The 27,876-nt window shown below is 41.8% G+C and overlaps 1 protein-coding gene across 9 annotated transcripts in view; it reads right to left on the bottom strand.

Annotated features, from left to right (window-relative positions):
• Positions 1-15,304: 15,304 nt before the first annotated feature.
• The window catches only part of pik3r1 (phosphoinositide-3-kinase, regulatory subunit 1 (alpha)), a 108,000-nt gene continuing 95,428 nt past the window's right edge, over positions 15,305-27,876 (bottom strand). For 8 of the 9 annotated variants that reach the window (XM_085981788.1, XM_085981797.1, XM_085981806.1 and 5 more), the window contains 9 exons: positions 25,363-25,465; positions 24,583-24,681; positions 24,297-24,477; positions 23,833-23,958; positions 23,457-23,599; positions 20,763-20,939; positions 20,084-20,158; positions 19,821-19,991; positions 15,305-18,629 (listed from right to left, as the gene is read on the bottom strand). In XM_085981788.1, coding sequence (XP_085837914.1) covers positions 18,440-18,629; positions 19,821-19,991; positions 20,084-20,158; positions 20,763-20,939; positions 23,457-23,599; positions 23,833-23,958; positions 24,297-24,477; positions 24,583-24,681; positions 25,363-25,465 — 1,265 coding nt within the window. In that variant the 3' untranslated portion in view covers positions 15,305-18,439. Of the gene's footprint in view, positions 18,630-19,820; positions 19,992-20,083; positions 20,159-20,762; positions 20,940-23,456; positions 23,600-23,832; positions 23,959-24,296; positions 24,478-24,582; positions 24,682-25,362; positions 25,466-25,851; positions 25,984-27,876 lie in introns of those variants that run through there. The other variant, XM_085981864.1, reaches the window with a different exon arrangement.

Below are 27,876 nucleotides of genomic sequence, written 5' to 3'. Positions count from 1 at the left end.
GAAGGATTTATGGCCGTGATTAACGCTCATTCCGTGACCGTAACCATCTTTGAACCAGCCATTAGGGTGGTTAGTCCTATGGCGTGAGGGTTTTACGGGCTCCCACAACCCATCTGAGGGGGGGGGCCACCCACACCCACGGACGCAAGTATCCCGCTGGATGTCCACCCAGAATTTATAGTTGGAGCTCCGACTCCACTTGCCGGGACTGTCTGGAGTGGGGTTCGAAACCCTACTCCTTCTGGCCCAGCGGCGGGGATGCTTACTGCTACGCAAAAGGCCCACTCCGCACAAAAGGTGACACCCATACGTTTCCTGCGCCTTTTCCCTCCCCGTGACTGGAGCCCTATGCTGCCACTTGAAAGACCAAGCTATCATCTGCCCTTTTTGCGGCGCCTTTGACTTCTCATTACCAATGATGAGCAGGCGCTGCGCCTCCACCTCCTTGAGGAGATTGCTGAGGTCATCATCAGTTCAATTGTGAGTTCTTTTAATGCCGTGAATTGTGCTCATTCCAGCCATTTCACGTTGCTAATCGGATTGGGCCTTTGGCATAGCAGTAGGATCCCCGCCGCTGGGCCAGATCAGGGTAGGGTTTCGAACCCCGCTCCAGACAGTCCCGGCAAGTGGAGTCGGAGCTCCGGCTCTAAATTCTGGGTTGACATCCAGTGGGATATTTGCGTCCGTGGGTGTGGGTGGCCCCCCCTCCTTGTATAGCTTGTGGGAGCCCGTAAAACCCTCCCGCCATAGGACTAACCGCCCTAATGGCTGGTTCAAAGATGGTTACGGTCACGGAGTGAGCGTTAATCATGGCCATAAATCCTTCCACCACTTCATACAGTTCCCCAAAGGGAACAGTGTGAAGACACGTATGACGACGACATTGCTAAATAAATAAATGGAATTAAAAAAATTCTTTTAGGGCTTTTAAAAGTCTTTAAATTGCTTTAATTCTGTTTAAAACTACTTCAGATTCTTCAAAATAATGTAAACATTTTTAAAAGTTTATAAAAGTTACCAAATTCTTCAAAAAACTTCCAAAAACCTATTTAAACTGCTGCTTTGCATGTAAAAATGCTTAGCAGCTTGGCAGAAACATTGGGGGCGTGTCCTGTGAAACTGAGACCTCAAGGGGCGTGTCTCAGTTGCACAGCGCGCTACAGGCTTCGCGCTGGCTGCACTCCTGGGCGGCGTGACGTCATACGCTGCCCGGGATTCTTCTTTTTGAAACACGAATTCCAGGCGTCCCTGGAGGTGATCGGCAGGCGCGTCGGGTAAGTGCAAATCGGGACCTTGCACGCGCGGCAAGCCCCGTACACGAATTCCTGGCACAGCGTATCCTTTATCCGCACTTCCGAAAACCGAAATCCTCTGAAAACCGAAAGTGTTTTCGTTCAGCGTAAGTCGTGCGCATGACCCCGACCCCCGCCGACCCCCACCCCGACCCCCCCGCTGACCCCCACCCCCGACCCCCCGCCGACCCCCCCGCCGACCCGACCCCCGTCGACCCCCCGCCGACCCCCACCCCCGACAAATTTCCCAGTCTTATAAAATACCTTCCGAAATCCGAAATTTTCCGAAAACCGAAACACGGCTGGTCCCGAGGTTTTCGGATAAAGGATAGTCTACCTGTACTACGAGATGGAGGACCACCATTATTGGGACGTGAATGGATCTGAAGACTACAATTGGATTGGCATTCCATTCTGGCACTAACTGTGACTGACAAAAAAGATGATGACGTCGCACCTGGACGTCTGTCACAAATTCTATCTGACGCGGAAGACGTGTTCCAACAAGGACTTGGGACTCTAAAAGGAGTAAAGGCAACCATAAAGATTGAGGATAACGCAACCCCAAAATTTTTCAAGGCCAGACCGGTGCCATACGCGATACGCCCAGCTGTGGAAGCTGAACTGGAGAGTCTGGAGCGTTCGGGGGTGCTGTCTAAGGTGGACTGGAGCGAGTGGGCCACACCCATCATTCCTGTAATGAAGAAAGCATTGAGCAGCACGCCTGGGGAGCCAAGGAAGGTTCGCATCTGTGGGGACTTCAAGGTGACTGTGAACCCAGTCCTGCACACAGTACAGTATCTGCTTCCGCAGATAGAAGATATTTTCGCCTCACTATCTGGAGGGAAACGTTTTACAAAGATTGACCTGGCTCAAGCGTATCTACAAATGGAGGTGGAAGAAGCATCTAGGAAATACCTCACAATAAACACTCACAAAGGCCTTTACCAGTACAATCGACTGGTATTTGGGGTAGCATCGGCCCCGGCTATGTGGCAGAGGGCAATGGAACAAGTCCTGCAAGGGATCCCGGGGACCCAGTGTTATTTGGACGACATCCTGGTTACAGGCGAAAATGACAATGAACACCTTGCCAACCTGGAACAGATGCTCATGAGATTGCAGGAATATGGGCTATGAGCCAACCGTCCCAAATGCGAGTTCTTCAGGAGACAAATCTCGTATTGTGGCCACATGATTGATTAGGAAGGGTTGCATAAGTCGCCGGACAAGATTGAGGCTGTAGTCAAGGCTCCAGCACCAGAAAATGTGTCGCAACTGAGGTCGTTCCTCGGGTTGGTGAACTACTACCATAAGTTCTTGCCAAATTTATCTACAATTCTGCACCCACTGAACGCCCTCCTTCAAACTGGTGTAACATGGAAATGGAGTGATGAGTGTAAGCGTGCCTTTCAGGAATGTAAATGCTAAATCACTTCAAAAGAAGTATTGGCCCACTACAACCCAACACTACCGATTCGGTTGGCATGTGATGCGTCACCTTACGGCATTGGAGCGGTGCTGTCACACAAATTCCGTGACGGTTCAGAGAGGCCAATAGCCTTTGCATCGCGCTCGCTAACCTCAGCCGAGCGTAACTACGCCCAGATTGACAGGGAGGCCCTCAGCCTGGTGTGGGGGGTGAAGAAGTTCAATCACTATCTGCACGGGCAGAAATTCACCCTACTAACTGATCAACCCCTGGTCTCAATTTTTAACCCAAAGAAGGGTGTTCCGGTGATGACGGCGCAACGGCTGCAAAGATGGTCACTTTTTCTAGGGGCACATCAGTATGACATAGAGTACAAAGGTACGAAACAACATGGAAACGCTGATGGGCTGTCGCGCCTACTGTTGCCTACGGCGGAAGAAGCACCTGCAGTGGACCCGGTGGAGATATTCCATACGACCATAGTCGAATGTTTGCCTGTTACAAACGCAAGTATTGAGAAGGAAACCCGAAATGACCCGACACTCTCTCGGGTCTATGATTTGACGGTGAAGGGATGGCCAGCATATGGCGACTCACTGTTGCCAGCATTCTCGCCAAGGAGGGAACAGCTGTCAGTGTGCCAGGGAACCTTGATGTGTGGATCCCGAGTGGTAATTCCACCCAAGTTGAGAGATAGAGTACTCAATGAGCTTCACGAGGGTCATCTGGGAGGGGTAAAAATGAAGAGCCTAGCCAGGGCGTTTGTGTGGTGGCCGGGAATCGATAAAGAAATCGAGGATATGACCAAGAGATGCACAGGATGCCAGAAGGTCCAAAACGCTCCACCACAGGCCCCGCTACATCCATGGGAGTGGCCCTCATCTCCATGGCAACGGGTACACATTGATTTCGCTGGTCCATTTATGGACTCAATGTTTCTAATCGCTGTGGACGCCCATTCGAAATGGCCAGAGGTCATTAAAATGTCCTCCACCACCACGGAGAAAACTATTGCAGTCCTAAGGACCATCTTTGCCAGGAATGGGTTGCCAGAACAGATCTGTTCCGACAATGGCCTACAGTTTGTGTCTGAGGATTTCCGGAGGTTCCTGAAGAATAATGGGGTGAAACATTACACATCTGCCCCATATCATCCAGCCACAAATGGATTGGCTGAGAGGTTTGTTCAGACCTTTAAAAAGGCCATAAAGGCAATGTATAATGACGACATACCACTGCAACACAAGGTGGATAACTTCCTGTTTGCTTACCGGAATGCGACACATGCATTAACCAACCAAACTCCAGCCGTACTGTTTTTCAACTGAAGACTAAGATGTCGCTTGGATTTGCTCAAACCAAACATAAGACGAGATGTTGAGGATAAGCAGTTCCAGCACATAAATGAGAAGCCAACCAGGAGCTTCAAGATAGGGCAACCAGTCTTGGCCCGCGACTACCGAACAGGAAAATGGCAGCCAGGCACGATATGCACACAGCAGGGACCACTAATGTACACAGTGGACGTTGGAGAGAGCATCACGAGATGCCATGCTGACCAGATTCTAGAGTCACAGGAACAAGCCAAACCTGTACCACAAGCATGTGCACCTGGTAATGAGCCCGAAGTACAGATTGCGTCTACCTCAGAAGCAGGGGTATTGGAAGCTGACGAACCAACCAATGACAATGAGCCAGAATTGACTCCACCGCCAGAACAGGATACTCGAGAAAGGCGCTATCCAGTCCGGATCAGGAAGCCTCCTCAAAGACTGAACTTATAAATGACTATTTCAGTTGATGTATATATTACTGAGAAAATTGTAATTGTAATTAGTTATTATTTAGTTGTTAAATGAATGTTATGTACTGTTTATCTAAAAGGGGAGGAATTGTTGTGTATGTACCTTTAAGGGAATAACTGGTCTTAGACTGCAGTACCGGCAATGACCACCCCTGTATAAAAGGCCCTAGCAGGCTTCTGTAGTTTCAGTTTCAAGCTGCCTCTTGTTCAGTAAAGTACCTGTTAAACTGTTCTCCCGAAGTCCGTGTATTATTGAAGCACGGACTTTACAATAGAGAAATGGGGTGGGGGAGTGAAGTGATGAGTTCAGTACACAAACCTTGGAGAGAAGTTTCCAAAATCTTAACATTTCAAAGTCAGCCAAATCCTGGACAAGCTCACTAGCAAAGGAATAATACTGAAGGAATGTTCAGGAAATGTATTCTTCTACTTCCTAGTTGGATGTTGGTGCTTAGATAATGCTGTTTCTTCTTACGGAGACTGGGTGTTGATAATGAAGTGGGTCAGCAATGGAGTGCAACCTGAGGTACTGATGAGGGTGATAAGAACATAAGAACATAAGAATTAGGAGCAGGAGTAGGCCATACAGCCCCTCGAGCCTGCTCCACCATTCAATAAGATCATGGCTGATCTTCGGCCTCAACTCCACTTTCCCACCCTATCCCCATCTCCCTTGATTGCCCTAGAATTCCAAAAATCCAAAAATCTATCTATCTCAGCCTTGAATATACTCAAAAATGCAGCATCCACAGACTTTGGGGTAGAGAATTGCAAAGATTCACAACCCTCTGAGTGAATTCCTCCTCATCTCAGTCTTAAATGGCTGACCCCTTATCCTGAGACTATGCCTCCTCGTTCTAGACTCTCCAGCCAGGGGAAACAACCTCTCAACATCGACCCTGTCAATTCCCCTCAGAATCTTGTATGTTTCAATGAGATCACCTCTCATTCTTCTAAACTCCAGAGAGTATAGGCCCAATCTACTCAATCCCTCCTCATAGGACAACACTCTCATCCCAGCGATCAATCTAGTGAATCTTCATTGCACTGCCTCTAAGGCAAGTGTATCCTTCCTCAGATAAGGAGACCAAAACTGTGCACAGTACTCCAGGTGTGGTCTCACCAAGGCCCTGTACAATTGTAGCAAGACTTCCTTACTCTTATACTCCAACCCCCTTGCAATAAAGGCCAACATGCTAGCTGCCTTTCTAATTACTTACTGTACCTGCATGCTAACTCTCTGTGTTTCCTGCATGGGGACACTTAAATCTCTCTGAACACCAACATTTAATATGATAGCAAAATACTGCGGATGCTGGAAATCCGAAATAACAACAGAAAACGCTGGAAAAACTCAGCAGGCCAGGCAACATCCATGGAGAGAAACAAAGTCAACGTTTCAGGTCGAAGACCCTTCATCAGAACTGAGAAAAAAGCAGGAAATGAAACAGATTAAAAAGCAAGTTTGGGGGCTGAGAAATGGTGGAGGGGATGAAAGAGCCCCAGGTGGGCAGAGGAAACGCTTCAAGGACACCCTCAAAGTCTCCTTGAAAAAGTGTAACATCCCCACCGACACCTGGGAATCCCTGGCCCAAGACTGCACAAACTGGAGGAGAAACAGCCGGGAAGGCACCGAACACCTCGAGTCTCTTTGCCGGGAGCAAGCGGAAGCCAAGCGCCTCGTCCTCACCCTCTTACACTGTTCCACAGAAGCTCAGCGTAAGCTTGAGGAACAGCACCTCATCTTCCGATTAGGCACTTTACAGCCTTCCGGACTCAATATCGAGTTCAACAATTTCAGATCATAACCTCGGCCCCTATCATATTTTTATATATTTTTTTTTCCCCACACTTTTGGTTTGTGCCTTTTCCCTTTTTTTTCTCTCCCACATGGCAGCTGTCTTTCATTCTGCCAGCGTATTTCACACTTCATCTAAAGCCATCCTTTGTGTCTTTACCTGCCCTATTACCATCTCATCTCGCCTTGAATATCTCTTAATGTCTCTTCACCCCCCCCACAGACCTTCCCTTTTGTTCTTTCATCCCCTCCACCATTTCCCAGTCCCCAAACTTGCTTTTTAATCGGTTTCATTTCCTGCTTTTTTCTCAGTTCTGATGAAGGGTCTTCGACCTGAGACGTTGACTCTGTTTCTCTCCACGGATGGTGCCTGGCCTGCTGAGTTTTTCCAGTGTTTTCTGTTGTTATTACCAACATTTAATAGATTTCACCATTTAAAAAATATTCTGCTTTTCTATTCTTCCTACCAAAGTGAATAACCTCACATTTCCCCAAATTATAGTCCATCTGCCACCTTATTGCCCACTCACTTAACCTGTTTATATCCCTTTGCAGCCTCTTTGTGTCCTCTTCACAACTTACTGTCCCACCTAGCTTTGGATCATCAGCAAACTTGGATACATTACACTCGGTACCTTCACCTAAGTCATTGATGTAGATTGTGAATAGCTGAGGCCCAAGCACTGATCCTTGCAGCATCCCCCTAGTTACAGCCTGCCAACCTGAAATGACCCGTTTATCCCTATTCTCTGTTTTCTGTCCGTTAACCAATCCTCTATCTTATGCTAATATATTAGCCCCAACGCCATGAGCCCTTAGCTTGCACAACAATCTTTTATGTGGCACCTTATCGAATGCCTTTTGGAAATCCAAATATACCACAGCCACTGTTTCCCCATTATCTACCCTGCTAGTTACATCCTCAAAATATTCTAATAAATTTGTTATGCACAATTTCACACTCATAAAACCATGTTGACTCTGCCTAATTATATTATGATTTTCTAAGTGCCCTGTTACCACTTGCTTAATAATGGATTCCAGCATTTTCCCAGATGACTGATGTCAAGCTAATTGGCCTGTAGTTCCCGGTTTTCTCTCTCCCTCCTTTCTTGAATAGTGGGGATAAAATTGCCCTAGCATTCATGAGACTTGGATGATTTAGCTGCTTAGCTGGAGCTGGTGCCAGGAGTTGTTACCCAGTTGCTGAATTCAAAGGCTGGGTAAAATATCTGACGGTTAAAAGAGAAGGCTATGAATGCCCTAGCAAATTCACTAACCATGTTAGCTGGTGCACAAGGAATGCTGCTTGGCCAGTACATCTGCATCTTTTTTTGGAATGCTCCAGGCAGCACCTACCACTTATGCTCAATTACCTCGCTGAGTTTTAGGTACACTCAGCAGAACAGAGGGGCATCTGAGAAATGAAGCATTGAGCGGTGTGATTGGCAGTGAACGAATGGGTTATGCAGGGTCCTTGTGCTAAGTTTGGAGCTTATTTCACTCTTTTGGAAAAGCCACACAACTATAGAAAACAACAAAGACGTGGACGGGGATGCGAAACGGGCGGTATCGCCTCTGGCGCCCGTTATATTCTACGTTGTGTCCATTATTCAGTTCTATTGGCTTCAATGGAGCTGAATTTCAGACGGGGTGTATAACTAGGGCTCATGTTTATTGATCATTGCGAAGATTATGTGATAGTTGATGCATTTTAAGACCAGAAATTGGCATTGACTGGAAGCAAAGAATGAACTGGATGAAAGCAACAGCGCTAGGTCTGGGTGGGCCAAAATTAAGGCACAGCAAGTGTCAGTTGGTTTAAAATGGAGTTGATGATTTTGTGCTAATAACCTGTGAATACTCAACAACACTATTCCCAGACAAAAGCTAAAATATTGGACCAAATATGCATTTGTATATTCAGAAGGTGTTTGATAAGGTCCCACATAAAAGACTAATGAAAATTAAGGCAGGTGACATTAAAAGGAAATAAAGATGCATGGATAAAGAAATGGCTTGAGGATATAAAGCAGAGCAGGTGTAAATGGGTGGTTTTTGGATTGGCAGGATATGGGTAGGGTATGCACCAAGGGTCTGTGCTGGGGTGTATTGTTTCCCCATTTATTTGAGTGACTTGGACATAATCACATAATTGAAGTTTTCTGATTATACCAAATCAGGCACCATGGCAAATTGTAAGGAAGAATGCAGCAGGACAGACAAATTTGCAGAGTGTTCAATCCAGTACAACAACATGCATGTTATAATGCCATTAATGTAGTAAAATGTCACAAGGCATTTCACCGTAATGTAATCACACAAAAATTGACACCGAGCCATTAGGATGGATGACTAAAGATTAGTCAAAGAGATAGGTTTTAAGGAGCATCAAAGAAGAGGTGGAGAGGTTTAGGTAGAGGATTCCAGATTTTAAGGCCTAGCTGGCTGAAGGCATGGTGGAGCGAAGGAAGTGGGGATGTACCAAGAGGTCAGAGTTGGAGGAATGCAGAGTTCTCAGTAGGGTTGGAGGAAGTTAGAGAGATAGGGATCTACATTCCCTCTAAGCTGTGCAGTCACACAGCTCTCTGCTGGTCCCGCGAAGCCCGGGACCAGCTTTTTCAGTGTTAAGTGCGCAAAACTGTGAATGGGCTGTGCACCCAAAAAAAAGTGAGGGGGAGCATTGATGGGCGGGGCAATGATATGGAGGGATTTGAACACAAGGATGAGAATTTTAAAATCGAGGCCTTGGTGGACTGGGAGCCAATGGTGAGCACAAGGGTGATGGGTGAATGGGACTTGGTGTGAGTCAGGATACAGGCAGCAGAGTTTTGGATGAGCTTAAGTTTATAGAGGGTGGAATGTGTGAGGCTGGCCAGGAGAGCATTGGAATTGTTTTTACTATAAGCCCAGTGACTCCCAAAACTAGCTTGATTACACTTTTTCCCACCCCACTTCCTGTAAGGACTCTATTCCTTTCTCCCAATTTCTCTGTCTCATTTATTCGGACAATGCCACCTTCCACACCAGTGCTTCAGATATGTCTTCCTTTTTCCTCAACCAAGGATTCCCCTCCACCATGGTTGATAGGGCCCTAGATCATGTCCATCCCATTTCCCACACTTCTGCCCTCGTCCCTTCCTTCCTCCCAGAACCACGATAGGGTTCCCCTTGTTCTCACCTTCCACCTCACCAGCCTCCACATTCAGTGGATCATTTTCTGTCATTTCCAGTGCAATGCCACCACCAAACACATCTTCCCCTCCCTTTTCAGCATTCTGAAGGGACCATTCCCTCTGGGACACCATGGTCCTCTCTTCAATCACCGCAACACCCACTCCCCTTCCCACGCAAGCGCAGGAGATGCAACACCTGTCCTTTCACCTCCTCTCTTCCCACCATCCAGGGCCCCAAACATCCTTCCTGATGAAACAGTTTACTTGTACTTCTTTCAAGTTAGTATACTGTATTCGCTGCTCACGATGCGGTCTCTCCACTGGGGAGACCAAATGCAGATTGGGTGATCGCTTGGCGGAACACCTCTGTTCAGATCGCAACCGTGACCGAGCTTTCGGTTGTTTGCCATTTTAATTCTCCGCCGCTCTCCCACTCTGACCTCGGCCTCCTACATTGTTCCAATGAATCTCAATGAAAGCTCGAGGAACAGCACCTCACCTTTCGATTAGGCACTTTACAACCTTCTGAACTCAACATCGAGTTCAACGATTTCAGATCATTACAACTGCTCCCATTTTTTTTTCCCCCCAGACAGCAGGTACTGGTAATAATTCTGCTGTTGCCATTTACAGCTCCTCTAGGCCCATCTTTCTTTATTAGTCCCATTACCAACCCCTTTTGCATGATCATCCCTTGTCATTTAATCACTCCTGCCATCCACCCCATCACAGTGTTCTTCCCCCCCCCCCCCCCGCCCTCGATTTCCCTGCCTCTCCACTTGCTCAAAACCAGTTACATCTGTAACATTTTCCAGTTCTGACAAAAGGTCACTGACCTGAAATTCTGTTTCTCGCCACAGGTGCTGCCTAACCTGTTGAGAATTTCCAGCCTCTGCAGTATTTTGCCTTTTTTATTGGAATAGTGGAGGCTGGAGATAACAAGAGCATGGATGAGGGTTTCAGTGCAGATGCGCTGAGGCAAGTGCGGAGACGGGCGATGGTCTTTACGGCAGAGTATATAGGGTTAAAAGCTCAGCTCAGGTTAAAAATAGGACACGGAGGTTGCCAACAGTCTGATTCAGCCTGAAACAGTGGCCAGGGAAGGGGGATGGAATCAGTGGAAAGGGAATGGAGTTTGTGGCAGGCACAGAACACATGGCTTCAGTCTTAATGTTTAATTGGAACAAATAGCAGCTCATTCAGGACTGGATGTCAGACAAGCGGTTTGACAACACACAGGCATTGGAGGTTTCGAGGTGTAGAGCTGGGTGTCGTCAGCATACATGTGAAACCTGACATCGTGTCTTCGGACGACATCAGCAAGGGGCAGCACGTAGATGAAAAATAGAAGGCGAAGGGTAGATCGAGGTAATAGTGCTCTGGATGCCAAGATAGGTGAAGAGTGGAACCTGGCGACAGCAGTCCCACAAAGCTGGATAACGGAGGAGAGGCATTGGAAGATGATGTGGACAACAGTGTCAAAGTGCAGACAGGTCAAGGAGGATAGCACACCATGGTCAAAGTTACAGAGGATGTCATTTGTGACTTTTATTAGGGCTGTTTGCTGTGGTAGCAGTAGAAACCAGATTGGAGAGGTTCAAACATGAAGTTGCAGGAAAGGCAAGTATGGATTTGGAAAGCGACAAGTTCAAAGGGCTCGAGGAAAGGGAGGTTGGAGATGGGGTAGTCGTTTCCAAGGATCGAGAGGCATGGGGAGGATTGCGGTAGATTTGAAAATATGAAGTAATACATTTTGGGAGACGGACAGTGAAAGGAAGCATACTCCAAGTGGCAAGATCTTTATCAGTAAAGGAAAAGAGATCTAAGGACGCAGATAAATAAATCTTTCTGATGGGAGTGCAAGTAGAACAGCCCATAAGCAGGCAAACGGTATTGAGTTTTATATATAGGATACAAGTGTGAAAGTGTGATATTGAATTTATACAAAACATGGATTAGGCCAGTTATAGATAAGGGCCTAGAAATTCATTAAGGCACTGCCAGCTTTGCGCCCAGTTAACGCCTAAAGGGTGATTTTGTGCCAAAAATGAGTTTGCGCAGATATTCAGCGCAGCGGTATTGGCGGCGGTAGCCGTTTGCGCTGCGCCGGCACCGATGACACGTCATCGGTGTGCGCAGTGGCCCGGTTCCGCCCCGAAACCGCGCCGATCCCCATATTTAGTTGCGGCCGCCTCCTCCGAAGCGGCCGCAAACAGCGACCAGAAAACGGGGCCGTCCTGCTGCCTTAGTGGGGCGCTTTAAAGCGGAAGGTGCGGCCGGCCGCTTTTGCGGCGGCCGCCTGCCCGTACCTCCTTCCCCGGCCTCCTCCACCGCCCGCGGCATTGCCGGCTGCTTTCCGCAAGCCCGGCACTTCTCCGTGGTGCCGGGCTCATTTGCCGGCACTATCCAGCGGCGACCTCCCCGTTGCAGGCAGCTCCCCCTTAAGAGGAGGAGGCCTGCAGTACCGCAGCCTGCCGCTGCGCAGCGGCGCCAAAAGCGCTGATATTCAGTGTCAGCGCACCAAGCGGAGGCGGGCACACCCTGGTATAGCGCCCGCTTCCGAATTGGGGCGCTAATGAATATCTGACGATCGCTATAGGCTTCCCGCCCAGCGCTAACTTTTGGGCGCTAGCCAGCTGGCGGGGCCATAGTGAATTTCTAGGCCAAGGTGCCCATAATTACACCACTAAATCTGGCCTTACCAACAATTATATAGGGTTAAAATATCTTGTTTTGATTTATAATAAAATGCCCTCAAGATGGCATTTGGATTTGCTGCATTAATAAAACAGCTTTGTCAGAGTGAATATTTCTAAATGATTAGTAATTACAGCACACATCCTTTTCCATTGATGTACTCATTTTGTATATGCATATTGGAACAAAAGTGAAATGCATCACCTTGAATTCATACCTACATTAAAATCCATCTGCCATTTCTCAACCTACTTTGTTCATATTCGGAGTGCTACCATACTGTAATTATGATAAAATTAGGTTTAGCTTTGTACATACTCTATCTTTAAAAATTGAACATTTTTCTTGAATTAAGAATTACTGCAAGAGGAACAACAGGAAAATTACTGTGGCGTCACCATATTTAGAACAGAGAAACAAGCCCGTGGAGCCTGTTCCGCCATTCAATTAGATCATGGTACCTTAGATCATAGTACCTCAACTCCAGTTACTTGCCTTTGTTCCATAGCCATTGATACTCTTACCTAACCAAAAAAAATCAATCTCTGTAGGAAAAAGTGCTGCTAGATTTTGTTTCTAAATAGTCTAGCTCTAATTTTAAGATTATGCCCTTTTGTTCTGCATTCTCCCCACCAGAAATAATTTCTCTGTATCTACCCTATCAAATCCCTTAATCACTTTAAATACCTCAATTATATCACCTCTCAACTGTCTAAACTCAAGGGAATACAAGCCAAGTTTATGCAACCTGTCCTAATTTAACCCTTTAAGTCCTAGTGTCATTCTGGTGAATCTGCAGTTCCCCGTCCAAGGCCAATATATATATATTCTCCTGTGATTTGGTGCCCAAAACTAAACTCAGTACTCCAGATGGAGTCAGACCAAGGCTCTGTACAATAGAAGCATCACTTCCTCCTTTTTGAATTCCAATTCCCTTTAGCTAAAGTTCCATTAGTCTTTTTGATTACTTTTTGTATGTGCACTAGCTTTTAGTGATTTGTTTCCAGATACCTAAATCCCATTGCTCCCAGTTCCTCACCATTAAGAAAATATTCCAATTTTTCTTTCTTGGATCCAAAGTAGATAACCTCACATTTCCCCCACATTGAACTTCCATCGGCCATAGTTTTACCCATTCACTTAAGTCTGTCTATGTCCCTTTGTAACGTTCTCCTCTTATCCACACAACGTACTGTGTCTCTTAACAGTGTTATCTGCAAACTTGGATATACAATTCTTTATTCCTTCATCCAAATCATTAATATGACAGTAAAAAGCTGAGGCCCCAAATCAGATCCCTAGGGAACACCACTTATCACTTGCCGCCAATCAAAGCAGGAACCCTTTACCCCAATTCTGTCTACCTCCCATCTAATTACTGACCCATGTCACAAGGTTACCTTCAATTCTACGCACTCTTTTTGCCTCCTCAAAAAAATTCAATTAGGTTAGGCATGACTTACCCTCCACAAATCCATGTGGACTCTGATCAACTGATACCCGTCTTAAGAGCTCAGTCACACTGTCTTTGATGATAGATTCCAGTAACTTCCCCACAATTGATTTTAAACTGACTGATCTGTAGTTACCTGGTTTCTCTCTTCCCTCCCTTCTTAAATATTTAATTTTGAGGTTGTAAACTATTATTCTGGAAATATGTTCAAATTCCAGTGGGACAAGACATTAAAAGCCAGTATTCCTAGTACGGCCAACTACTGTATATGATTGGTCAAAGGTTTCGAAGGAGGAATGTTTATAACAATAGCAGTTCAAACCAATTATGTAATGGTGATTTCCCAAGACTGTGATAAGGTGCTGATGGTTAATACTTTTTGCAGAATTGATATGCAAAACTGGTTACACACAAGTTAAGACTTCTGTACAGATATACCACTGCTATTCGATGAATAAGTTGGTGCTGCATGGAATTTCTTTTCATTCGCTTTCACAAAGACCTTTAAAGACTCGTCTTCAATACTGCATAATACATTATAGAATTGCCCATGTGCATGTTTTAAATAAATCCATCGATTTCTGGTTAAATGGTTTGGATGGCTCTAAATAGGTTTTTTTTCCTATAAAAAATTATGCAGTTTATAATGTGGGAAAGGAGGCCGTCAGCCATATTTCAAACATGACCTAAAATAAAAGAATTGGTAATTTCATGCTTTAGTGCCCGAACAATAGGGCCTTTTAACAAAAAAAATGGACTTTTAGCTCTAATGCCATTAATGAATTCATAGGTGTGCAGTTACCAAGGATTTTTGCATCTAACAGATTCTGTATGTCAATATCCATGGCAACTACACACCTCCCTCATTCATGGCTGCTTAAAATAACTCTGCACCTCATTACAAAAATCTGCAAGAATTATGCCCTGTAGTTACGTGAAAACCAGCAGCAACAGGCCACAGCGGCAGCGTTAGAAATTCTACACTACTTTGTTTTCAGATTCTTCCTCCTCCTCCTCCTCAGTTCCACACAAAGTATTTTTTTTTCAAACAAAACTTTATTCCTTATGATAGCCAAATACATGAATTATAGCAATTTAAAACGAGACAACTATATCAAACCTAGAGCTTAAGCATAGTTTTAAGAGGTTGTACTCGACAGTGATGGTGCTGCCTTCTCAGACAAGCTACAACCTGTCCCGCTATCCTCCCGATATTTAAAAGAAAAGAAAATAAGCAATAGGCTTTTTAAACAAAGCAATCTTGACTACTTTACAAACATTATTCAACTAATGGAGTTTTTGAATTTCTAAAGATTGAAAAATAATAGCAGCATATTGGGCAGCAACTGCAGTCTCAGTGACGAATCACACAATATGAATGACTTTACCTGTGAATGTGCACAGCAGGGCTAATTTGTTTAAGTCGCATCTGGTATCTTTTGGAAAAGTAACTGGTCAAATAGAAGAAAAATTGAACAAAAACAGAATTTTGTCTCATGAGAACTGAGAGTTTCAACCTGCACAGCCCTTTCCCTTAGTGAATTTAGCTCAGCCAGCACTCAAGGTACAGTCACTCTGTATGCTTAGCAACCTGTAGAATAGAGTTTTGGGATGGGGTGGTGGAGTCTTTTAAAACGCCCAACGTCAGCACAAATTCTGCAACTACATTTATTACTTCAAGAAATGAAATGGCTCATGAATAATTACAAGATTAATATCCTTTCAGATCAGTCTTGTTAAGATATGCATCTCCATGTGAAAACCCATAGAATAGCCCACAAAAAGGAACTTCCACAGAAATGCAACACTGAACAAAAATGGCACACAATGCATTTTTTAAAAAAAAGCACAACAGCAGTAGTACCATTAAAACAAAGAAGCATTACACACATTAAAGGAGCAAAGCTTCTTCAAAAAACACAGCTGCAGCAAAATACAGAGAACATACACAGTAGAGACACAGAAACAATGAATTTCAATACAGAAGGAAAATTCTGTGCGCATAACCGGTTCTTAACATCCAAACATTTAACAGTTGAATTGAATTTGTAAAGCTCATCACACATGGTACCTTTGGAAGAGCTTAGATAAAGCATGCTCATAACCATAGTTATCTTGTTGCGGCCTCCTGTATCTAGATTGTTTCACACTACCAAATGCAAAAGCATTCTGAAGTTAGAAGTGTATGCGAAAAGTGCAACAGGGTTCGTGGTGCGCACAATAGGACAGTAACGTGAATTATTCTAAGCTCTAGCTCATCTTTCGTTAAAGTCTAATACTTTACATTTAATAACTTCATTATACATCATGAACTTAAGTAAACAATGCTATTTCTCCTAGCATGCTGACAATGGGTGGAATGACTTTTTTGCAGAGGATATGCATTGTACTTGTAAATTGAACTAGAAAATGTGCATAAATGGTAAGCAAATCCTCACTGTTTCTCATTTACTAATGTCATCTTTTTAAAAAAAAAGACCAGCATTAGTCTGTTTGATCTGCAGAACTAAACCAACATTAAATTTTACTTGATTGTCTTTTAGCAGGGTTGGGTTTCATGTTTTCTGTGACAACTCAAGTTGCATAGTTATGGATGCTCAGTTATGTAATGTGCAGATTTCATTAAAAGTTATATATTTCACAGTACATTAGATCACTTTATTTTAGCCTCGTGGAAGATTAGCTACAAGAAATTTGTTTTAAAACTCATTTTTCCCCCGTGATCTTCATTAATTTCTTCTACCCGCCACTCAAATAAAAAATTCCTGCACAAGCTACCGATTCCCACGCAATCTCCTTTAGTAGGGCGGCAGTAAGGTTATTATGACCTAATTTCATGACTGCAGCCAATATTACCCTGCAGCTAGATGGTCCAAAGTGTGCTTGTAGGTGGCAAGTGGCTTATTTTAACATTTTCACTCCGGAGATGCGAAGGGAGAGGAGGTACCCTCTAGCTCCTCAGACAAGAATAGCAAAACTTACAAGTAAATAGTAGCTGAGCTACAGTATTGCCAATCCAGGGTTTTGAACCCATGACCATCTAGTTCAAAAGGCTGGCACTCTACCCACCTTGTGTTACTGGGCCACATTATGCAGCTGAAAATTTAGCACAGCACATGGGTATTTTCGCTTCTTTTCAGGAGTCTCAAAAATGTGCACCATTATGCTGTTGAAGTTCCAAAACACTTCAGCTTTTGTGTTGTGTGAAACAATAAACTGAATTACAGCAATGCACTGAGCTCCAAGGTAAGGTAAAGAACTTTGATATCAAACATGTCATTTTCCACTAACATGACCACTAAAAGTTCTGGTGCAGGGTTACAGTTACACCCATTACAAGCCTAATTTTTGTTTTTACAATTGAGGTACGAAGTTAAAGGGCCAAGGCCCATAAGTGCAGGACAATGGCAAAGTTGAAAATAAAGATGAGGCAAATCAGAAAACAGCAATTAGATTATACCAAGCCTGAAAATTGTAGGAAGCATGAAAGACTGAGGGAGATAGGGTGTTCCAGTTTTCAAGCTGGAGTAAGAAACTGTTACATACATTAAAAATGTTGTTTACTCATGGTTTGGGTACGGGAGTTTGATGCATTTAAAAAAAAGGATTTTCTTTAGTGTTTTCTGGATACATCATAACCAAAAATGGTTGCTTGTTAGGAGAAAGCGACGTGGCTAAAACTTATTTTTGAACCAGCTAAAAAACCACTGCCATATAATGAATATCTGAAACATGTTTTGAAGTCTGTTTTTTAAAATTCTTGGCTTAATATAGCCAAATATGCTATTCAGATAGCATTAATAAAAGATTCAGAATGCATCAGTTTCTTCCCCCTCCCCTCGCTAACTTTAGAAGTTGCATTCACAGGCACCCTTTGTGTTTTGAAAACACCCAACAGAACATTATTATAATAACTGACAACACTTTTAGGCAACAAAACAAAGCTTATATTGTGGGTACTTTTTTTTTGGAAAATATGCAATATGCAGCCTTGCATAGCAATGTCTGAAAAAACACATCAGCTTTAAAATAGGAAAAAACAGAATGCAAAATCTGGTATGGTTAGGTTGATACCATTTTACTTGATCCAACTCTCCCAGAGTGACATAATCCATACACATTATATACAATGATTTTATATACTGCGCGCCACTTTTTGTTGAAGTCTTTTTCTTCAGGTTTTAAACAGTTTATAAAGCAGGCTTAAATGGCCTGAACTCTACAAATCTGGCACTTTGTTGTGAGCGTCCCATTCCTCCCCCTACCGAACAAAGCATTCCCTTTCTCATCTTAAATCTGGTACAGATTTCCAAAGTGCCAGTTTGCTACACATGATGAAGTCCTCATTTGTTTCTCAAACAAGTCATTCCATTTTGATACATTTCCTCAGTCAGGATCCAAGAAACGCACATCATCACTGGATATAATTAACATTTCAATGTTCTTGCTTCAGTTTTTTTTATATCCCTGGATTTGCAGTATCCGACATTCCAGCTGGTAAATCTTTTTGAAGAATGTAAACAAGCACCAATAAAAATAGGCCCCAACATCCCCAAAAAGGAGATAGTTTAGCAGTCCTCACTTAATTTGTGCTTCCTTAAAAAGCACTTTTGGAATTTACATTCACAGCTCCATACGGTTGCTTCTCCCAGTTAAATCTGTGGAAAGCTCAAGTCAACACTTTGCACACTGTCTTCTGAACAGGAGTCAAACTGAATCAGAGCAAAGGAGTTGGAGCCATTTCAATGACCTCAAGTCTAGCAGTCAAAAGCCGAAATCTTTAGCTCTCATCTTCTCTGATTAGCGTATACTGGATAGGCTAGTGTGACATTGAGGGAGTCATTGTGCTGTACAAGCGACGTGTGCTGATAATGTAGCACCAGTTCTCTAAGCGAGTTGTACAAGTTGTATGGCTCTGCAAATCCATATCCCGTGGGGGTTTTATTTATGACACAGTGCTTCACATCACCATCGACCCTACAAAGAGAGGAAACAGACATTACTATAACTGAAATGCATTAGAAATAATAGCAAGCCACCTTTGATAGCTTTCTTAGGAAAAAAATAAAATCCACCCAATTTTGTTTTTGATGGAAAATATCACTTACTTTTTAGCTTAGGCAACATTGCAGACCATTACAGTATTTGGCATTAATATTGGGCACACCAAGGGTGCGCAAAATCCTCCAATAAGGGCAACAGTGATAGTGCAAAGAAAAAGGTCGCCAACTTTAGACCAAACATTTGACCATAGTTGAAAAGCCTGCCTGAAAGTCAGTCTATGGGTTCACATACAAAGAATCATCACATTGGTGAGGTGTTGGTAGGAGGCCAGGAGAGAAGAGGAAAAAAATTGGTGGAGGGGAGGATGGGAAAGGATAATAAAGGTATGGGGAATAGTAAAGACAGCCACAGAAATTGTTATGAGGGATCTGTCCAAATCACTGGTTGAAAATTGTCATCTTAGCTCAGTCGGTAGCAGTCTCGCCCCGAATCGCAAAATCGTGGGTTCAAGCCCCACTCCAGGACATAACCTAGGCTGGCACACAGTGTCATACTGAAGGAGTGTTACACTATTGGAGGTGATGTTAAACAGAGGCCCCATGTGGCTGCTCAGGTGCACGTTAAAGAGTCAATAGCAGTATTTGATGGAGAGCAGGGAGTTCTTCCAGTACGATAGCAAAATACTGCAGATGTTGGAAATCCGAAATAACAACAGAAAATGCTGGAAAAACTCAGCAAGTCAGGCAACATCCGTGGAGAGAAATTTGAGTTGACGTTTCGGGTTTGACCCTTCTTCAAAACTGGAGAGAAAAGGAACTAGATCGAAGGCAGGGCTGCGATCGGACAAAAGAATAAAAGAACCAAAAGAAGTAAAAGAGATTAGAAGCTAGACGAGATGGTAATAGGCTGTGATTAGGTGTAAAGTGTACTGGCAGGGTAAAAGATAGCTCCTGGCCAAGAATTTTCCCTCAGCCAACACCAAAATCTCAGATATTTATGTAATCTTGCTAGGTGCAAAATGGTTGCCATGCTCAACAATACTTCAAAAAGTAATTCATCGTATTGAAAGCGCCTCGTTAGATCCGGAGTATCATGTTAAATAGTTTTATAAATGCTTTTCTTTCAATTTCTAGCGTATCTGCTGCAAAGGATGAGTATACATACACGACAGAGCAAGCATAACAGCCGGGCTTGCTGCTCTCTCGGACTAGGAATGTTCCATCCCGCTTTCCTCTTAGCAGACTCTCTGCCCGAGTCCTGTTAATATTCCCTACGTTCCACGTTCGTTCATCATGATGGGGTAGATCTTCATCATCCTCTACCATGGAGTATTGGCTAAAAGAAACAGAACATTTTCAGTTATAAAAGCAACAAAACATGGAAAAATGTGTGTACTCTTTTAAAAGTCAAAAATGAAAGTCACTTACTCTTCAGCATTCTCATTCTTAATACCAAGCCACTCATTGATCTTCTTTTGTCGAACACCCTTCTGTGTCAACCACCTTCAAAAATAAAAAAAATGAAATTAACGGGAGTGAATGTTATGGAGCTCATGTATTTTGTGATACTTAGAACGCCACTTAATCTCCTTTCTGACTTTCCATGCCTTGTTCCTTTACCCAAACTAGTTGTGGCTGCAGACATCTCCATTACCACATTCAAAATAACCCTGCATTGGACAACAAGAGTTGTGTATAACAAGGTAGAGTTAACTTTCCTGCTCTTCCCCCTCCCCAGTAAAACAAAACGCTATAGTGAAACGTTCTATTTCCAACCCAACTGCAAGCGATGCAACTAAGCTACAAAGAGTTTGCAAGTTGATGCTGAGATTTTGACCCAAGCAGTATGAGTAAGAGTCATATGCCCAACAGTTATATTTATAAAGCTACCACACCCTTGTTTTATGACCATCACAGATACAGGTTTAAAAGCCAAAAGCAAAATACTGTGGATGCTGGAAATTTGAAATCAAAACAGAAAATTCTGGAAATACTCAGCAGATGTTTCCATTAACTCGGTTTCTCTCTCCACAGATGTTGCCTGACCTGCTGAGTATTTCTAGCATTTTCAGGTTTAGAAAGCCTTTCAACAAAGTACTCTGCTTACGTAAGGTATTGGTCTCTTGTCTTTCTTAATTGAATCAAGTCAGGTTTGATGCTGTTCATCCTTTTGTCAATTTCCCGATAATCAGCTGCTTGTTTCTTCAAGTCTTCTTCTAATCTCCGCTTGCTGTCAACAATTTCACTGATGCGAGACTTCAGCTTTTCATAATTTACCATAATTCTGGAGAGAAATAGTAAAACATTAGCAACATTGAATTTGAACAAAAACAGGTACTTTGGCACTAAACAGGAAACACCAAATCTAGAGGATATACAACCTTTATAACCACAACATAGAAACTGCCCTTCCACTAACTTCTAAAATATATTCCACTATAAATATGAACAAACTAGCCAAGAATAAATAAAGAGGCGAGGATAAAATTGAATCTAAAGAAAAAGGCAAATGCAAAGTCCATAATCAGTAAGAGAGAGGATAACAAAAGGGAATATGATGAGCTTAGGGAAAAGGCAATTAAGAAAGCAGAGAAAGTATGAAATTTTAAAAAATGTTTTAAAGTAAAGCATTCTATATGCACATAAGCAACAAAAACAAAATGAAGATAGGGATAGAGCCACTAAGGGACGAGCTAGATAAACTCACAGGAGCTCATACTGAAATGGCAACAGATACTCTGCCTCAGTTTTCACTAAAGAAGCTAACAAAGAAGGAATGACAACAGTAGGAGGGATATTAGAATAGCTAAGATACAAAGAAGAGATACTAGAGAAACGAGCCAAACTCGAGGACAAAATCCTAGGTCGAGAAGGATTGCACCTGTGGATACTCAAAAACTAGGGAGGAGATTGCCGAGGCACTAATATCCACATCTAAAAATTCAATAGAAAAACGAATAGTGCTAGAGGACTGGCGGACAGGAATGTAATTCCTATCTTCAAAAAGGTGGTAGAACTAATCCAGGAATCTACAGACCAATTAGCTTAACGGCAGTGGGAGGACAGATACTAGAATCTTTGCTTAAAAAAAAAAATCATAATAAAACATCTAGGAGATAGAAAATGTAATAAAAAATAGTGGACATGGATTTCTAAAAGGGTCATGTTTAACCAACCTTTAATTCTAAGAAGAATCAGAAAGAGTAGAAAAGGGCTATGCAGTGGATGCGATATCAAAAACTTTCTGAAAGTCCATGTATAAGATGCCACATAAGAGACTTGTGAAAAGGTCAGGGTGTGTGGAGTCAGGGGCAAGGTAGCAGAATGGACTGAAAGATGGCTACAAAACAAAAAACAGAAGGTAGGAGTTAAGGGAAGTTTCTCAGACTGGCAGGAAATGGATAGTGGGGCCCCACAAGCATCTTTGCTGGGATGACTTATTTACCATATGCATAAATGATTTGGACTCAGGAATTGGATGTATGGTATCTAAATTTGCAGATGATGCCAAATTGGGGGCTACAGTTAATAATGTGGAAGACTACATCAAAATACAGGATGACATAAATAGGCTTGCAGAGTGGATGGGTAAATGGAAAATTATATTCAATATAGTAAAGTGCGAGGTGGTTTCTTTTGGTAGGAGGAATAAAAAGTCAATTTATTCCTTGGAAGGTAAGAAACTAAATGGGGTAGAGAAGCAAAGAGATATAGGAATACAGATGCATAAATCACAAAGTAGCCATGCAAATTGATAAGCCATAAAGAGTGCAACTATAACTACTGGCATTCAATTCTAGAGGAATAGAATACAAAAGCTGCAAGGTAATGTTAAATTAATATAGAACCCGGTTAGACAACATTTGGAGTAGTGTGTGTAATTCTGGTCTCCATACTACAGAAAAGATAATGAAGCACTACATGAAGTGCAGAAAAGATTTACAAGGATGTTACTAGAATTGAGAGGATGCAACTTCCAGAAAAGGTTGGAGGCTGGCTCAATTCACTGAAATATAAAGACTGGGAGACCAGACAGGTCTTAAAAATAATGAAGGGGTTCGACAAGGTGGACATGGAGAAACCGTTTCCAATTGTGAGTAAGTCCAGAACAAGGAGGTATAAATATAAGATAGCCGCCAACGGGTCAAATAAAGAATTTAGGAGGAATTTATTTTACAGTGATGAGAATGTGGAACTCGCTGCCACATGGAGTAGTTGAAGCAGTGATCACTGACATATTTATGGGGAGGCTTGATGCATACAAGAGGGAGAAGGGAACAGAGGGATATGGGAGAGGATGGGAAGAGGTAATGAGACAGAGGAGGTTTGTATGGAGTATAAACACTGGCATAGATCAGTTGGGCCAAATGGCCTGTTTGTGCGCTGTAGATTCCATTTGGCTGAACCAGTTCATGCTGGCATCAATGCTCCACTCAAGCCTCCTCCCATCCTTCCTCATCTAACTCCATCAACATAACCCTCTATTCCCTTCTCCCTCATGCTTATCTAGCCTCCCCTTAAATGCATCTGTACTATTCGCCTCAACCACTCCCAGTGGTAGCAAGTTTCACATTCTCACCACTCTCTGGGTAAAGAAGTATCTTCTGAATTCCTAATTTGATTTTAATGCAAATAAGTACAAAATAAATGCCAAATAATACAATTAGAAACATTACACATCTATTTCAATTTTCTGGAAATTAAACTAGTAACAATAACAGTGTACAATCACCTATGAAAATACTAATTTTTTGATCCGTCTACCAAACCGAATAAGACTAAACGTAGACGAGACACAAACCTCTGGATCTCTTTTTCATTTCCTTCTCGTCTGAATTTTTCAATATACTCCTTGCTGTACCTTTCCTGTGTTTGACACTGCTCCTCAAATATTTTGATTGTTTCATTAAATGCTTCAATAGCTGTCCTTTTCATTTGAATTTCCTAATTGAAAAAACAAATTAGCATATATACAAATACAGCACAGAAATATTTGGTAAAGCACAATTTCATCGATAAAATAGATTTAGTTTTAATGAGAATAATTATGAATTAAACTGAAAAAAGCACAATTGTCTTCTCAAATATATTTCATGGATGAGATGCCTTACAGAATTCACTTGTAGGAAAAATGCTAATTTTTATGGAAGCAGCCAGGTTGATGGCAAAAAACTCACTTGAGATGTTCTTGTACATTCTTCATAAAGTCGGTCGTACTCTCGGCTCTTTTCCTGGTACTGAGTGTGATACTCATGCAGTTTCTTGCCCACTGCTTCAATGTTGTCCTCTTTTACCACCTGATCCTGAAGAAATTACAGGAAATGATATAATACAAAACCAGTGACACTGTGCAACTGCTACAATCTGGTTGATGCTAAAGGCTATTTCAAACAGTATTATGCATAGAACACATTAAGTTTCCTTTTAAGTTTCACATTTAAGTTATACATTTAAGTTTCTTTTATACTTTTTAATTAAATACAGTAAATATACTGCAACAAGTTAGTTAAAATTTAAAGGAATGCTTTGTACTAAGAAGTCCAGGAATCAGACTTTTCAACACTACACAAGGCCAACAAACAGATTGGTCTTAAACAAAATAGATTCCTCCATCATTTAGAACAAAAAATGTCCAAAATACCTGTTGGAACTTAGACACAGGGTACAACAGTTTAACATCTAGCTTAGGGTTGTACTGTGCCAAAGATTCATGACGATAGTGATTTATAAGCTCCACCACTGAATTGAAAGTCAATGGGTCAGAAAAGCCGTATTTGCCATCTCGGTGAAAGATTTTGATTAACTTATTGTTGCCCCCTTTCCTGCAAAACAGACACATTTTACAGTTTAAGTTGGCAAAATATTAGAACATTTATCAAGACTCTACAAAGCATGAATACTTTATAACAAATGCTCAGAAAATTTACCTCAGGGTTAGAGTGTAGTCACCATGCATTTTTGTAGAAGCATCACGGACTAAGAAGGTACCATCAGCGGTGTCTCGCAGTTTTTCATTGACCTCCTCTCTGAAACAAAGGAAAGGTGGTTCAATTAGATTTCCATTCTGCACAGCTCTCAGTTCTGCATGGGGAAGTATGTACCAGGATACTGGCTAGGAATTTAGCAAGCAGAGAAAATAAATTTAGCTGCATTTACATAAGCCCTATTGGGGAAAGAAATGCCAAAGTGCAAAGTTACCATTTGGGGAAATAGTTAACTTTGCTATAGTAGATACTCTTCCTTCCCTTGAGAATAAGTTCTGAATCAGATCTATATTCCAAAGAAATTTCTGTATATATGTATACCTGCAAACTACCACAGCCAAATGTTTTGCCAGGTTCGCATCAGTCCTGTTCTGTTCTAACCTGCCTCTAGCAGGCATGAAAGAAATCCTTTCAGCAAAGGTAACCTTGACTTGGTGAACACTTCCTCTCCGATTTAAATAATATCTTTCAATTATGTCCCTGCTGACAACCACACAAGGACTCCACTCTCACTACTCAAATAATGAAAATACTTTCTGCTTTGCTGTTATCAGACTTTATGTTCAGTCATATTTTCTGCCTTGCAACTCTCTGGCAGTTAGGTTTGGAACAGATGCAAACAGTTAACCAGATCTAGGTCCGAGTAGCTGTCTCAGGTGAACTACAGTGCTTAATGTATTCTCTATACTTCTAAATCAGAATGAAACAAGTTTACGGACTTACCTTGAAATGTCTCCCCAGTACCATTCAGCATCCTGTAGAGACATGTTACTGTTTATCCCGTTATTAGTTACAGGTGTGGGTTTTGGTGGCTTCGGAGGCAAAGCTGTATGGATTAAAAATAAAGAAACTTAAGAACACGGTTTCAGAAAACGTCAAACATTTTCATGTTTTTTCCTATACCCAATACAACAAATCTGCTTTATAATGCTCCCATGACAGCCACGTGAAAAATGTTCTAGGTGAGACATCAAATAGAAGGGGGCTTCAAAAGTTATCATCCATCAGGGAGTCAGAAATAATGCACATTACTTTAACTTATTGTACTCAAATGTCTAATTGCATATGCAGTAGTTAAATGTAACCATATGCTACATTTTAGTGCATTGCAGTTGGCTATAGTTAAAATCAGATTCTGTTCAGCTTCACTGTAATAAAACATTTTGTATTAACAGTACAAAACACAAGATCCTTTAGCAACAAACTAGAAACCTGGTATTCTGGAATCAAAACAGTTGGCCTAAAGTATGATATAAATGTACGAGTGGAACACATTCTCCTTCTGCAAGTATTCCAGCTTAAGGAAACACAGCTTCACACAATATGGAGAAATAATCCATCTGCAAATGAGGTCAATCATACCGCTCTCCTTCCTTAAGTTCATCAGCTCTGACGAATGCTTCTGCTTTCTAGAAACTCTGGACATTGATGAGAGCAAACCAAAAGACTGCATCCTGAGGTAAATATATTTTTTTTAATGTATGATGCTGCTAATTAGCAATGCACAGAGAGTCGGAATCCAAGCACCAGTTTAGCTTAAGACTAAAATAACCTGGATGATTTTCTATGTGGCAAAGTACAATACTCATTTCTGAAGAAATTTTCAAATCATGCACAATTAAACTGGGTCAAACCACCAGCATCTCATTCTTTTTAAAAAATCAAGTATTAATGAAAGAGAAAATTAAGTAAACCTAGATTGAAGGACCCTTCTCAAGCAAAAACACATTTTAAAAGATCAGGAAATAAAGTCAATGATGAAAATTGCTAATTAGGTATTCAATCGACCACTGTAATCAAAAGCAATCAAACCATAACCCACTTGACAGATTATACAACAGATATATATATAAAAATCTGAAATTCAAACATGTTCTGCTCAGCATTTTTGAAATATTCTCGCCATTAATCTTCAAAAGGCTGTTACACAATCTCAGATTTATTTCCAAAAAGCTACTTCTAAATATATTCAAGATCCATTTAAGTGCTTCAGTTGTGGGGGGGGGGGGGGGGGGAAATGGCTATGAAAGGGTTAAGGTACTGCACTGAAACCTTGCTCAAAAAGCTGTTTAAATGAACCATACAGAAACAGATTCTACAGCCAATAAAAACAATACTGCAGGATTTTTTTCAGCTTCAGTGGGCATTAAACCGTCAAAGATTAGTCATTAATACAGAGACACTACTAAGCATAGCCTGGCTCTTTATAGGTTTTTAGCTGAACCTAAAATATGGTCACTGGAAAGTATCTCACACCAGCCATTTCTATTGTATAATACTGGTAATTAAAAATGCACATTTAAAAACCAATGGTGATGTCAGCTAATTCTGTTGAATGTGCATTTACAAACAAAAACTTCACTTGCAAGTTTTCATAAACCAACTACTTTTTCCCACCTATTTCAACAATTTGATAAGCAACAGTGATACTGATTAAAACCTGCAGATTTAACTGTTATTCTTAATTTGTAATAAATGCTAAAAATTTAAAGTAAGGCTTTAAAAAATTCTGCAGCTTGGATAAAAGCTATTATACAATGCGCAGTAATCAAAATACAGTTAAAACTAAAAGCAGAAAATGTAAGCACTTATAATAGGCTTCTTACCACAGGGTAGATAAATATTAGAGCATAAAGTAAAGCAACATTTCATCAATTTAGCTATAGAAATATACAGATATTATACTTCAGTTCATACTGCACAAGTAATCCTGGACTGAGTGACTTTCCTTTTAAAATTCAGTTCTTGTACAAAGAAACTACAATTTCTTAAAACAATATGCATTTGCTGTTCACTTGTGTTAACACTGTAAATTGAATCCTGCATTTGTCTCAATAAAACATCTTTATGATGCTTTATCTAATACAAGTGCAATTTTTCTGTGCAGACTCGGGGGCTTCATTAAAGTCATTACCAGGGACTAATCACTGTTGACTCAGAATATAAATTCTCGGTAAATGCACAATTTTTACACTGCCGCTTAGATTTCAGGAAAATGTACTGTGATGCACCTTCCAGAATACCAGCCTCTTGCTACTAGCCCTATAGCAAGATAAAAATATTTATAGGAACATTTCACTATATAGATTAAGTTTTTGGTTTTGCAGATTTCCTTCGTCATCCAGCATGCTTGACAAGGATAAATAAGGCTAGTCTTATCTGCTGTTAAATGGAGTTACAAGCAATGACTAAAGTATCCCCTACAGCTCTGAAGTTAACATATCCAGTACAAAGAGG

Source organism: Somniosus microcephalus, chromosome 1 (assembly GCF_052327205.1).
Source record: "Somniosus microcephalus isolate GS21.2 chromosome 1, FLI_Smic_1.0, whole genome shotgun sequence".
NCBI classification, from domain to species: Eukaryota; Metazoa; Chordata; class Chondrichthyes; order Squaliformes; family Somniosidae; genus Somniosus; species Somniosus microcephalus.
This window is presented reverse-complemented; position numbering and strand designations above follow the sequence as displayed.